Genomic DNA, 14,429 nt, shown 5'->3' with positions numbered 1-14,429 from the left:
GAATGAAACTTGCACTTCTTGAACCGCCGTTGTGTGTTTTAAATGACTGCTGCTAGATACCATTAGCAGCACCCAAATAGACGCTAACCTTAATTGTCGTTCATAAGATGGCGTCTGTGCAACAGAAGGCATTTTATGTTATCCAATTCAGCAAGATATTACACCCTGTGACTTTTTCTTGGGGATACATAAAACAACTTTTTTTTTTTTTTTGCACCATTACCCACTGACTTGGATGAGCTCAAAGGTCAGGTTACATAAGTGACCTCACACCCTCTGTATTTTTAAGTGTGGGAACACGTAAAGGCTAGGGGTGTGTGGGACAGAATTTTTTGGGTCGGGATGGGAAATTTTTTAAGTCCCAACATTCGGGATGGGAAAAATTTGCAATTTCCCAACAAAGTCGGGAAATTTTCGGGACAGGAAATGTTCAAAATTTCCCGAAGGTCTGGAAATCTCGAATTCTACATGTCATTTTCACTTTAAGTGATTGTGTTCGCATTTCTGGTACAAAAACGAACAATTTTCAATAAGTTCTAGACATGTACAATGCAGAAAACTTCTAGAATTAACGACTTTTAAAAATGACCATTCGGTATTTCCCAACTGCTCGAGATCCCGGGATGGGAAATTATTTCCGATCCTGGTCCCGACTTTTCAGGATCCCGCACACCCCTAGTAAAGGCCATCGCATACAGTAAGAATATTTAAAACCAGGGTCACGGTCACAGTCTCCCAAATCACCACAAAAGCAGACATTTTACGCAACCGGGAGCATTGAATTGAAGCGTAAATTCAAGCTAAGATGGGACATTTTTCATATTTTCCTGAAGGAATAACGGGATGGCTAAATGTACACATTTTAATATGGAAACTGTTTCATCATAAATATGTATATTAGAAAACTAATTAAATGAATAAGTACTGTGTAAATATATGATGATACGCACTAGACTCCAACTTACCAGTCCTTTAGAATTAGAAGTCATTCATTAATATTTTGCTGAATGGCACTACTCCATAGTTCATAGTAATGGTGGTGAAGATGCATTGCCGCTTATCTATATGCATATAAGTCATCGTCACGAAAAGTAACATTTTTGCTTTCCATTTTACATTTTAAAAAATTGGTACAGAGAATCAAAAAAAAAAAAGGACTGTCCCAGCTAATACGGAACATCTGATCACATTAATTTTCAGCAGATGGTGTAACTGTAACCATTACATATCAATCATATGTGCGTTCGTATGCATGTATTTGTTTTCCTATGTACCCGAACTTTTGCCACTTTTCACTCTGGATAGTCGGTTCCTATTTAATCGATATTTTTCTTTATCAGTTGCCATACTTCATGGAAGACTTGATAGTTTCTGAACTGGAGATTGGCCGAGCATCTCCCATCATTCACAGGGTATCAAAACCTGCAGTGGACGAACGGGGCTTGTGGATCGACATGGATATTACATACAACGGTACGGCCCGAATGAGCTTGGAAACTAAACTCAACCTGATGAAGTTGAAGAAGGCCAGTAGTCTCGAGAGCAACTCAGGCTCCAATAGAGACGGACAATCGCCAACTGAGAAGAGTGATAGGTAACTTGAAAATTCCTCTTTTTCTTTAACTCCTTAAGTGTGGAATTTATTGAACTAGTGTAAAAAGTTTTTTTTTTTTTGTTTCTTTCTTCTTTAAGCAGGATTCCATTGAACAAAACTAACTGAAATTAAACACCAGTATTCACCTGTCTTCTTATTTTATACAGTATTGTTTTTTTTAGAATTGCTTTCATATTCTACGACAAATGTAAATACAGTAAGACCTTACTAATCTGGCCTAAGGGGGGGGGATAAGTTGACCGGTTTAACAAGAGTCAGGATTAACTGAAATAACCTAAAAGAACAGTAGAAAGTGCATTAAAACTCAGTTTATAGCAACAAAACACGTTTTATTATGGTGTATTTAAAGGGCATAGGCCTAAATACACTATGCAGTACAGTAAAATGTAAAGCAATTACTCGAAACTCTTGCTGTGGAAATTGGTTTGAAGTACATGTCTATATTCTGTTTGGACAGTTCGGAATTTATTTCCTTCACTGTTTTTTTTTTCTTTCCCTTTTGCCTGTCCAGATTAAGCCAAGTCCAGCTTATCGGGGTCCAGAGTAACGAGGTTTTACTGTAATACAATAATATATAACATAAAATAATTCTTGAAGCTTTCCTGGCAGCAAATATTGACGAGGTTTTCTCGGGCAATCAGCCAGGTGATTTCCGGAAAGGCTTCCGAGCTTTCGAGAGCTAACGTCACTCTCATCTTCATCTTCACTTCATTCCCTGAAGATGAGAGTGACGTTATACCGCGTTTGTTACAACCTGTCCCCTTTCCCGCGCTAGGGAGCGCTCGAGAGTTTCGGTGCCAATGAGAAACGAGGAAAAAATCGTCTGCTGGGCAGCGAGGAGCGAATGAAAGCCAGAAGAGAGGCGCTTACGTAGACGCTGTTGCGACGTTGAGTATTTTAATTGGCTGCCTGGCTTTGACCTTCCCCAGCACCGAGAAAAGCCAGGGAGCAACTAGCGCGGGAACCGGGACAGGTTGTAACAAACGCGGTATAGCTCTTGAAAGCACGGAAGCCTTTCCGGAAATCACCTGGCTGATTGCCCGAGAAAACCTCTTCAATACATAACATGTCGGCATGTCTGTACTTCAGGTTCATGCAGAAATCTTTCTGGTGTGGAAGTTTTTTAAACAAGTGCATCTCAATGCCCACGTCACACATACTTTGTTTTTGAGCCATATTTCTGTTTTTTATTACGCACGACCTATACCACATGAAACCACCTTCTCAACTTTTCTTACGTCTAATTTACATTCTTTCTTCTTTTTCATCTTTTCATCCTCTTCTGCTACTGTTTTTGTTTTTACTGCAGCTAGTATTCTCACCTAACGTGATTGTTACGTTCTCATAAAACATTAAAAATGCTGACCAAGACAAAAGTTACTGTAAAATAAGACACTATAACATGAATTTTAAATAAAATTTAAAATAAAAATATGAATTTTGATAATCACATCGTAAAAACAGTAAAAAAATAGATTTATGGTAGTAAAAGTGACTGGTGTAAATGTATTTTGTAATTATTTAATTTTTAATGTATGGCACATTTCATGATTAAGTTTTGATTATTTGGTAATTATTATGGGAAAAATTGAGGTGTGGAATCTTGAATATAATGTCCAAAGTTCTCATTTCATGAAAGTAACTTTTTGTTTAAGTTGGGCAGTGTTTCTTGAGGCATTTATAACATTTTAATAGCCAAGAAGGGAATGTTTACCTATTGCGCATGTTTTTGTAATAATTTATTGCACATTAGAAACTTTGTCCCATGTTTATTATTATTATTATTCCGTAATAGTAGAGTTACTTTTGAGGTACATATTCCAGATTAGACAGCATAAGCTTATAAACTTACATAGATTTTATTTTTCAGTCGGTCCCCAATGTTTCATAGCTCACTGGAAGATAGTGCCGAGTCGTCATCTGATGAAGATGCATATGATCCCTTGGTTGAGCCGTAAGTGTTACAGTTAAAGTATATTTCCTCTGTTAAGCTCAGACGTGAGTAAGTCATGTTAGTTATTATTTAAATGTTGTGTCACTATTGAGGAATACTCTAGGTGCACTGTAGATACTGGCAGAGTCGATACATAAGTATTAGTATTAGTATAAGTATTCGATTTATAGGTATTTGAATTCCAGCCTGGGCATAGTGTTCCTTCATCAATTTCATCAAATCATTATTCATCCTCATTGCTGAAGTTAGTGAAAAGTGACAAGCACCATCAAGTGCAAAATTTACCCTTTGATTCGATTTGTACAAATTGAAGTACATGTTCATTCTGTCTGGTATAAATCAATGGGAAGGTTGTGCAATTGCGAGTAAAAAAAAATAGGTTTTCTACATGACACGTAAATTACAGGTAAAAATGCATAAAATATGTATAAAACGTAAAGTATATAAAAAAAATAGAATCAAACATAAAAATTAAAAATTAACATAGTTTTTGCAATGGTTATGTTTGACAATTGACAGTGGCTTTAAAAGAAACTTTCCTTCTGAATTTGTATATGCCCTTATATTGGAATTTTACAAACTGCCATATTCACGTTTACATCATAAATTACCCTATGTAAGTGAGAGTGATAATTATAAACATTTAAAGTGTATAACATTTCTTTTTCAATGAAAATTAAAACGACTACAATTTTTTTTTCATTGTTGGAAGCAAAATCGGCAAATTTTAAAATAAGTAGTTAAATTTTCTGTTCAGTCAGCAGTTTCATTTTCATTTTCAGAATAACATATAACAACAATCAACGTGTTTTTTACAGTTATATATATGTATGAAAAGAATTTGAAGCTGTTACTAAAAACTTTGAAATCCAATCCAAATAAAGTAAATTGTCGTTAACCGTTATGTTATGTTGTACTAGTGCAAGACGTATATATCAACAGGTTTCTCAATATTTAAAAATATGTGAAAGAAAATTTCGATTTATAAACTCTTGTCAGTTACGGTGAGGGCGTAGGTGGCTGTATAAACAATCTTTAAATAATAATGATTTTGTTCTGAAATATGTAAGAAAATTAAAGTTTAAAATGCAATGTAATTAAACTAGTTTTTATGTTACTAATTTATGAAAGAAAACTAGTTTTTTACATCTGCGTAAACAACTGGTTTCCTACACAAAGTAAATTACACGTAACTTACGTAAAAAAACATAAGTAAATTATCTTGCCAAATCTGGCCAAGGGATGTGTGTTGTGATTAAAGGGTTACAAGAGCAACACATCATTCAAGGTTGGTTGCACTTGGTGAACTTTCTTTGACGAGGACATACAAAAGCTTGTGCATCACTATGACAAGTGTGTGTATTCACTTGGTGATTATGTTGAGAAGTAGTGTAATAATAAGTGTATATTCTAAATTTCTCTCCTTTTTTTTTGTTTTGATTTACCATCTCACCAGAGGTTGATTTCTTCATAATGAAGAAATAAGAGTACTTTCTATTAATATTTATTTAGTGTAATTAAACCACTTAAACCTACTGATGAGTAAATTGTTTAACTCAACAGACATCCTGGTAAAAAACCATCCGGAGGCAAGAGTGCAAAAAAGAAGATTCTAAGAATGGTAGACAAAATAACATCATCAAGATATTTCCAGCAGGTGAGTGAAACAGCTTATGTAGAAGGCAATTCCTGTGTAAAATGTTGGGCGAGAGGTGTAAGGGGCACCTTCCACCTAGGAACCCAAAAGTCAATCTAACTTCCACACAGTACACCCTGGACTGCATTTTGCAGACGAACTAGGCTCTGGCGACTGGCACTGTGGCCAGTATAATTTTGTGTATTGTCCTGTGTTTTGTCTTTGTGAGTACCTCTACAGCCTCAGCTTTTAACCTAAGTGAGAATATTTTAAGATTTTAGTTATGCAATGTTAGAGTTGTTATTTGTAATGGTAAGGGGCTGGCTCCCATATAATGAGATGGGTGCAAAATAGCCTAAGTGCTGATGCACCCAAAATTTTAAATTTAAATTCAAAATGGGAAAATTGGGTGATGCTTGATCAATGGACCAAATCCCATCACTGCTGTTTTTTTGGCTTCATGTCATCATCCTCCTCCTTTGCTGTTTCCTGCCTCTGGCTGGGTCGGCATAGGAGTCAAGCCTCTCCATTTTTTCCTGGTCTTCCACCACTCCTCTCTTTCCACGGTGTTCCAATCATGTCCTCTTCTCCTAACACTCCACTATCTGCTCTTTCCCATTTTAATTCTGCTCCCTCAAAATTAGGCCCAGTTTAATTCTACCTCCTCAAAATTAAGCCTTTTAATTCTGCTCCCTCAAAATTAGGCACAGTTTAATTCTGCTCCCTCAAAATTAGGCACAGTTTAATTCTGCCCCCTCAAAATTAGGCCAAGTTTAATTCTAACTCCTCAAAATTAGGCCCAGTTTAATTCTGCTCCCTCAAAATTAGGTCCAGTTTAATTCTGCCCCCTCAATATTAGGCCCAGTTTAATTCTGCCCCCTCAATATTAGGCCCAGTTTAATTCTACCTCCTCAAAATTAGGCCCAGTTTAATTCTACCTCCTCAAAATTAGGCCCAGTTTAATTCTGCCCCCTCAATATTAGGCCCAGTTTAATTCTGCTCCCTCAAAATTAGACCCAGTTTAATTCTACTTCCTCAAAATTAAGCCTTTTAATTCTGCTCCCTCAAAATTAGGCCCAGTTTAATTCTGCTCCCTCAAAATTAGGCCCAGTTTAATTCTACCTCCTCAAAATTAAGCCTTTTAATTCTGCTCCCTCAAAATTAGGCACAGTTTAATTCTGCTCCCTCAAAATTAGGCACAGTTTAATTCTGCCCCCTCAAAATTAGGCCAAGTTTAATTCTAACTCCTCAAAATTAGGCCCAGTTTAATTCTGCTCCCTCAAAATTAGGTCCAGTTTAATTCTGCCCCCTCAATATTAGGCCCAGTTTAATTCTGCCCCCTCAATATTAGGCCCAGTTTAATTCTACCTCCTCAAAATTAGGCCCAGTTTAATTCTGCCCCCTCAATATTAGGCCCAGTTTAATTCTGCTCCCTCAAAATTAGACCCAGTTTAATTCTACTTCCTCAAAATTAAGCCTTTTAATTCTGCTCCCTCAAAATTAGGCCCAGTTTAATTCTGCTCCCTCAAAATTAGGCCCAGTTTAATTCTGCCCCCTCAATATTAGGCCCAGTTTAATTCTACCTCCTCAAAATTAGGTCCAGTTTAATTCTGCCCCCTCAATATTAGGCCCAGTTTAATTCTGCCCCCTCAAAATTAGGCCCAGTTTAATTCTACCTCCTCAAAATTAGGCCAAGTTTAATTCTACCTCCTCAAAATTAAGCCTTTTAATTCTGCTCCCTCAAAATTAGGCCCAGTTTAATTCTGCTCCCTCAATATTAGGCCCAGTTTAATTCTACCTCCTCAAAATTAGGTCCAGTTTAATTCTGCCCCCTCAATATTAGGCCCAGTTTAATTCTGCCCCCTCAATATTAGGCCCAGTTTAATTCTACCTCCTCAAAATTAGGCCCAGTTTAATTCTACCTCCTCAAAATTAGGCCCAGTTTAATTCTGCCCCCTCAATATTAGGCCCAGTTTAATTCTGCTCCCTCAAAATTAGACCCAGTTTAATTCTACTTCCTCAAAATTAAGCCTTTTAATTCTGCTCCCTCAAAATTAGGCCCAGTTTAATTCTGCTCCCTCAAAATTAGGCCCAGTTTAATTCTACCTCCTCAAAATTAAGCCTTTTAATTCTGCTCCCTCAAAATTAGGCCCAGTTTAATTCTGCTCCCTCAAAATTAGGCCCAGTTTAATTCTGCTCCCTCAAAATTAGGCACAGTTTAATTCTACCTCCTCAAAATTAAGCCTTTTAATTCTGCTCCCTCAAAATTAGGCCCAGTTTAATTCTGCTCCCTCAAAATTAGGCCCAGTTTAATTCTGCTCCCTCAAAATTAGGCCCAGTTTAATTCTGCCCACTCAAAATTAAGCCTTTTAATTCTGCTCCCTCAAAATTAGGCACAGTTTAATTCTGCTGCCTCAAAATTAGGCCCAGTTTAATTCTGCTCCCTCAAAATTAGGCACAGTTTAATTCTACCTCCTCAAAATTAAGCCTTTTAATTCTGCTCCCTCAAAATTAGGCCCAGTTTAATTCTGCTCCCTCAAAATTAGGCCCAGTTTAATTCTGCTCCCTCAAAATTAGGCACAGTTTAATTCTACCTCCTCAAAATTAAGCCTTTTAATTCTGCTCCCTCAAAATTAGGCCCAGTTTAATTCTGCTCCCTCAAAATTAGGCCCAGTTTAATTCTGCTCCCTCAAAATTAGGCACAGTTTAATTCTGCTCCCTCAAAATTAGGCACAGTTTAATTCTACCTCCTCAAAATTAAGCCTTTTAATTCTGCTCCCTCAAAATTAGGCCCAGTTTAATTCTGCTCCCTCAAAATTAGGCCCAGTTTAATTCTGCTCCCTCAAAATTAGGCCCAGTTTAATTCTGCTCCCTCAAAATTAGGCCCAGTTTAATTCTGCCCACTCAAAATTAGGCCCAGTTTAATTCTGCTCCCTCAAAATTAGGCCCAGTTTAATTCTGCTCCCTCAAAATTAGGCACAGTTTAATTCTACCTCCTCAAAATTAAGCCTTTTAATTCTGCTCCCTCAAAATTAGGCCCAGTTTAATTCTGCTCCCTCAAAATTAGGCCCAGTTTAATTCTGCTCCCTCAAAATTAGGCACAGTTTAATTCTACCTCCTCAAAATTAAGCCTTTTAATTCTGCTCCCTCAAAATTAGGCCCAGTTTAATTCTGCTCCCTCAAAATTAGGCCCAGTTTAATTCTGCTCCCTCAAAATTAGGCACAGTTTAATTCTACCTCCTCAAAATTAAGCCTTTTAATTCTGCTCCCTCAAAATTAGGCCCAGTTTAATTCTGCTCCCTCAAAATTAGGCCCAGTTTAATTCTGCTCCCTCAAAATTAGGCACAGTTTAATTCTGCCCACTCAAAATTAGGCCCAGTTTAATTCTGCTCCCTCAAAATTAGGCACAGTTTAATTCTGCTCCCTCAAAATTAGGCCCAGTTTAATTCTGCTCCCTCAAAATTAGGCCCAGTTTAATTCTGCTCCCTCAAAATTAGGCCCAGTTTAATTCTGCTCCCTCAAAATTAGGCACAGTTTAATTCTGCCCACTCAAAATTAGGCCCAGTTTAATTCTGCTCCCTCAAAATTAGGCCCAGTTTAATTCTGCTCCCTCAAAATTAGGCCCAGTTTAATTCTGCTCCCTCAAAATTAGGCCCAGTTTAATTCTGCTCCCTCAAAATTAGGCACAGTTTAATTCTGCCCACTCAAAATTAGGCCCAGTTTAATTCTGCTCCCTCAAAATTAGGCCCAGTTTAGTTTTTCCCCCTCAAAATTAGGTACCAAGTTACGCCCATGGTCATGTTGTCTTAAGTTGAAAATAAAAAAAGACGTTAAAAACTGTACTTACGTATGCAAGTATGTTGTTCCTATTTTTCTTTCTGTAGAACGACGTTTTGGAGATTAACTAGGAATGGCTGAACCTGCAAGTTGTATAGTGATACATGCAGGTTTTTTAGTTTTTTAACATTTTTAACATGAGAATAGGTTTATTGTGCAAGTTTTTTTAGTGAACGGCGAGCTTTTTATATACATCTAGAACGAGGATATAATATTTTAAATGTATCCACACCAACCCTTGTCCACAATCCTTATATTACATTTCAACGTGGTACTATGCTAAGTACCTAGTTTTTTCATACGAACCTGAAGAAGGGGATAGTTAATCTCCGAAACGTCGTTCTACAGAAAGAAAAATAGGAACAACATACTCGCATACGTAAGGACAGTTTTTAACGTCTTTTTTTGATATTCTGGAATTGTGAGTAATACGCACCAAACCTACAAAATGCTATTAAGTTGAAAAATAATCGCATATTTCAAATGCTAAATATGCACATATTTGGAACAATCATATCATTGATTGAATTTGATGTGCAGGTCTGATTCTAGAACCATGTGTAGACTAGAAGTAAGTGTAATTTCAGTCAAAATGATGGAACATTTTGCGGTGCCCGAGGGAGACAAGGTGCGCACTTTGGGAACCACTGTTGTAGAGCATAGTTTGTTCATTTTTTGTGTCAATAAAAGCATTTTCATAATATTCAGAGTATATTTACAAGTGCAAGCACAGACTAGAATTAGTTCAGCTATACTTTTTCGTAATGGTCATCATCAATGTTTTGTATGTCAACGATTGCATTAACATTTATGTTTCCTTTTGTTTTTGTACAGGCCACTGAGTACAGGTACATCAAGAAAGCTATGGAAGGAGTGTCGAACACAAGACTACTGTTGAGTGTTGAAATGAAGGCGATCGTTGGAACTCTTGTGTTGAATGTTCCACCCCAACCATGTGACAGAATATGGTAAGATTTTGTCATCAATCAATCATTTTTTTTTTAACTCCAAAAAATTTTGCATATGTTTGTCTTGTAATACTGATATTGATAAAGTACCAACATAAAATTTACCAATTTACTGTTAACAGAATTTCTACTGATCTGATAGGGCCTCTCGTATGGCGCAGTGATAGCGTCGTCACCTTGTAATCAAGGGGTCCCGGGTTCGATGCCCGGTGGAGGCACACAGTGATTCAGATCCCACTTTAAACTGTAGGTCCAGTCCTGATTAGCCTTACTGTGCATAAAGTGGGCTTACACCAAATCAATCAATCAATCTACTGATCTGATATAAAATAGGAAAATGTTTCATGAATAATCTATGTCGTTTATTCACATCCTTAATGTAAGTAACCAATTTGAAGTAAAAGTTATGCCTTTGGAAATTATATTGTGTATTTACTTTATAAAACAAGGGGGGGGGGTAAATTGCAAGGACTGTGACATAACTCATGGCAACTATATTTTTCTCAAAGTTAAATGGTGGTACCGCCGGCCCCTGTGGCCGAGTGGTTAGCACATCGTGCTGCGACGCCAAGGCTCCCGGGTTCGAATCCTGCTCAGGCTTGGTTGTTTGTGAATGTCAATTCATCAACTTCATCACTCATCCCCATCTTCGCAAATTAGCTAAGAGGCACAAAACGTGAAGTAAAATAAACTAAATTAATCAATTAAACTGTGGTACCGCAATATGATTGTATGTCCAGGATAACATGGCACCTGTAGTATGTAGGCACGTCACTAGATGGCAGTGATGAATGGTAATGTAGAGGGCCGAGTCAACCATTGTGCCAAAGTGTGAAGAGTGTTCATGTATCAAAGTAGCTAGCTATTCTTCGAGAGAGAAACAGTGTCATACCATAGTATGTGTCTCTCTTGTTCCGGTAATGCTTCTATGCTTTCAGACTTGTGAACAGATGCGGGTATTTTTAATGATGTTTGCTCGCAAGAAGAGCTCAGGGAGAGGATTTTTACAGCTGGTCAACACATCAAGGACACCATCACATCACGAGTTACGAGACCAAATGTCCGTAAAAACCTGCATGCCTGCATTCGTAACGGAGGTGCCCACTTTGAGCAAGACGTGTAATGTTCTTTAATTGTAATGCTCATTGATTCCATTCACATGAAAATGAATCAAGTATTATTTCTTGTACACAAATCTGAATGTTAGCAACATTTGTACCTTGTTAGATAGCTAATGACTCAAGGAAGTAATTTAAGTAATTTGTACACTTCGTGTCATACCATTTTTGTTATTAATATGTTGCCTAGTAAACTAAGAGTGTATTTTTTTATCATCACTTGTAAGTTTAGACTCACCCGTTACTTACATGTGATTGTTATTTGGGAAAAACTTTTTTTTTCAACGAACCACTTATTTGTTAGCTAACAGAAAATGCTGAAATATATGACATTCAATGAGCAGTTTTTTCTCAATTCATCTTTTTATGTAGAAAATTGTCATTTTTTAAAAAAACAATAGAAATTTGATTATCTCGAAAACTACTAATTTTCGGACAGGGTATCATATAGTCAGATTTATTGCAAATTGCCTCTACTTTAACCCCTTTCAGGGAATACATCTAATTACAAGTAACCCTGTATAGGGCTGAGCTAATACTAATATCATGTATCTCTGTGGGCTTCTTAATGTAACCAGTATCAGATAATATTGTTTGCAACTTAATCAGAGATATTGATAGATACTTTCATAGAGTGGAGTGTTTCATAGGGTCTGTAAAAAATGCTATCCAATGTCCTGAAAATTATGTGAAATGCATACTTTCCTTTATCTTTGCAACAAAATTGAGTCAAAATGGTTCCTGAGATTAACTTATCATCTCAATATTTGAAACTGAAACTTTTGTAGATTGATATGATATATTGTTCGAGTGCAAAACTTTTTTATTAAAATTTATAGAGTGGAACTCCGATTTTAAGTTTTCCATGGTACCAAGGTAAAAAATCTAAAATTGTGGTGAAAGTTTCATAACATTTTGCTATGTTGAAACTATGAAGATTGAACGTATCATGAGGTAAAATAAAAAAAATTAAAAATGCTGTTTTGATATAGAACTGATTGCATGTGTTATATGAGAAGAAATACATATTTCATAATACAGTACACTTTCCTCAATATTTATGTGCATTGTGAAGAATTTAAATAAATGTACTCCTTATTCAAGAAAGTGTGGGTCCCTAACCCCACACCCCCATATACCTTCATGGCATGGTGCATAGCACAGGGGAGCACTTTGCCTTTTTTTTAATTTTATGCAAATCTAGTTGTGTGCTGCTTGGGTATTTTTATTTGATTTATTACAATGAAGTATAGTTTGTTATAGCAGTTAATCATGTTAAGTGCTAACTTGAATTGAAATTTTTGCATCACAATATTAATCTGTATGAGACGCAACCAGTGGCGAAGCGTCATAAGAGGCCTGGAGGCCCGGCCTACCCTAATATATTTGGCTATTACGGATTATTTTATTACTTGCAATTTCATTAAACGACACCTTAATAAAAGAAAACTGAAATTCTAGGCCTTACGATAATTTCCACAAATTTCCATCCCTGCCAGGGGCTCTATCGTCGCATGTCGAGTCACTTCTCCGAGGGCCTCAGCTGGTCCCATAACATTCTAAGTGATTCATGCGGGAAAGCATAATTTTAGGGGCGTGTTCACCCGAAATGGACACAGGTAATCCGGCCTCACGCAGTGATGCCAACCCTAGCATAATTGTTCTAAACGTAGTACAATTTGAACTTCATTGGCACCTAGCACCCTGTGTTTGACATAATGTTAAAATATAGCATCATCTATAAACATGCCTTCGTGGGAGACAGACCAATTAAATTCAGAGGAATATATTTTGGAAAAAAAAATTGCAGATCTTATTTGTTTCAAACAAAAGGTAATATGCCGATCCAGCCACCTAGTCCACCGTCTTATTTTCATCTTTTCTTTATCTTTCCTTAGCTTACGAGGAACATTTTATTGAAGGAAATTGGTAGAAAGTTTGGGTCACAGATAAAAGAAGCTGCCGCCTTTCCTAGTCGTCGAACTTTCTCAAAACTTTTTCAAGCGTTATATTGAACCCATTTAATTGGTAAAACCATTGTAATTAATTTAATGGGGGAAATTACCAATATTGTTTAACTGTAGTAAATAATCAACAACGCATGTTCACATCACAATAGATGCATAAAATGAACTTACAAACCTAAGTCATCCGAGCACAATTTAGTTGCATTTAGCAAAATTTAAGAGTTTAATCAGCACACTTTTTCTGATTGGGAGGTTGGCAATGCTGGACACAGGGTACAAACTGGCTTCACATCTGTTTCTTGTTCAGTGCGAGGTGTCCAACGAGGGGAAAGGGAAGGTGAGGTATAAAGGCAAAGACAACTTGTTCCGAGGGCGAAAAATGTTTCTATCACAGTGTTCTGTGTTTTCGTTAGCTTCTCGATTTACTTCTGTTGCATTGTTGTTTTATGTTTATATTTTATCTTTTTTTTTTTCATTTTGTTCATTTATTTTTTTATTGTTTGATTGATTTGGTTTATTTTACTTTGTTTTTTGTGCCACTTTTGGCTAATTTGTGAAGATGGGGATGAGTGATGATATGGATAAATGGACATTCACAAACATCCATGCCCAGGCCGAGATTCGAACCCAGGACCCCTACGGCGATGTGTTAACCACTCCGCCAGGGGGGTCGGCTTTCATTATTGAGAGTGTGAAGTGAGCGTGGGGAATAATGACTTCTATTACTCTGGAATGCTACAAAAACAAGCATAAAAGCCTATTACCGGGCATAGGAAGAAAGAAGGGGCATCGGAACATTGATGACTGCCACTCGAATGGCATCTAAAGCATCAATTTACAATAAAATCAAGAAATACGGTTTACGAGTTGGCACACATCAAGAGTAACAATTTTTAAGGTACGTTGATAGATGCAAGAATATGTTGTTATGTTTTCAAAAATAACTTTAAAGGTTATATTTTTCATATTTTAAAAAAGTAGCACCCATAACAACACAAATGCACATGCCTGTGCCTACCCTTCCAGTGACACCACGCTTCGCCACTGGACGCAACGTGAATTGATTTAATCACAATTTAAATCAAAATTTAAATTAGGTGATTTTTTTAAAAAATCACTTTAAAGAAATAATTAAAGAATAATGCACATAAGGATTTTGTTGATATCAGAACCACTATTGGTCAAAGTACATTAATCTCATAATCATTTAATGGTGTTGATTAGGCTCTAAGAGAGGGAACAAAATACGAGGTGTGGCTAGAAAAAAAACCGGACTTTGCTACAAAATCTTGTATTGGTTATTTTGTACAATACGAACATTACCCCCTTCAAAG

The 14,429-nt window shown here is 36.7% G+C and overlaps 1 protein-coding gene across 4 annotated transcripts in view; it reads left to right on the top strand.

Moving 5' to 3' along the window:
• LOC145989979 (testis-expressed protein 2) overlaps window positions 1-14,429 on the top strand; it is an 89,133-nt gene that overhangs the window by 53,267 nt on the left and 21,437 nt on the right. For all 4 annotated transcript variants that reach the window (XM_083125537.1, XM_083125536.1, XM_083125535.1 and 1 more), the window contains 4 exons: window positions 1,341-1,594; window positions 3,486-3,569; window positions 5,133-5,226; window positions 9,877-10,010. In XM_083125537.1, coding sequence (XP_082981663.1) covers window positions 1,341-1,594; window positions 3,486-3,569; window positions 5,133-5,226; window positions 9,877-10,010 — 566 coding nt within the window. The remainder of the gene's footprint in view (window positions 1-1,340; window positions 1,595-3,485; window positions 3,570-5,132; window positions 5,227-9,876; window positions 10,011-14,429) is intronic.

Source organism: Lepisma saccharinum, chromosome 7 (genome assembly GCF_977018435.1).
Source record: "Lepisma saccharinum chromosome 7, izLepSacc3.1, whole genome shotgun sequence".
NCBI lineage: Eukaryota > Metazoa > Arthropoda > Insecta > Zygentoma > Lepismatidae > Lepisma > Lepisma saccharinum.
Note: the sequence above shows the minus strand (reverse complement) of the source record. Positions and strands in the feature narration are given on the sequence as shown.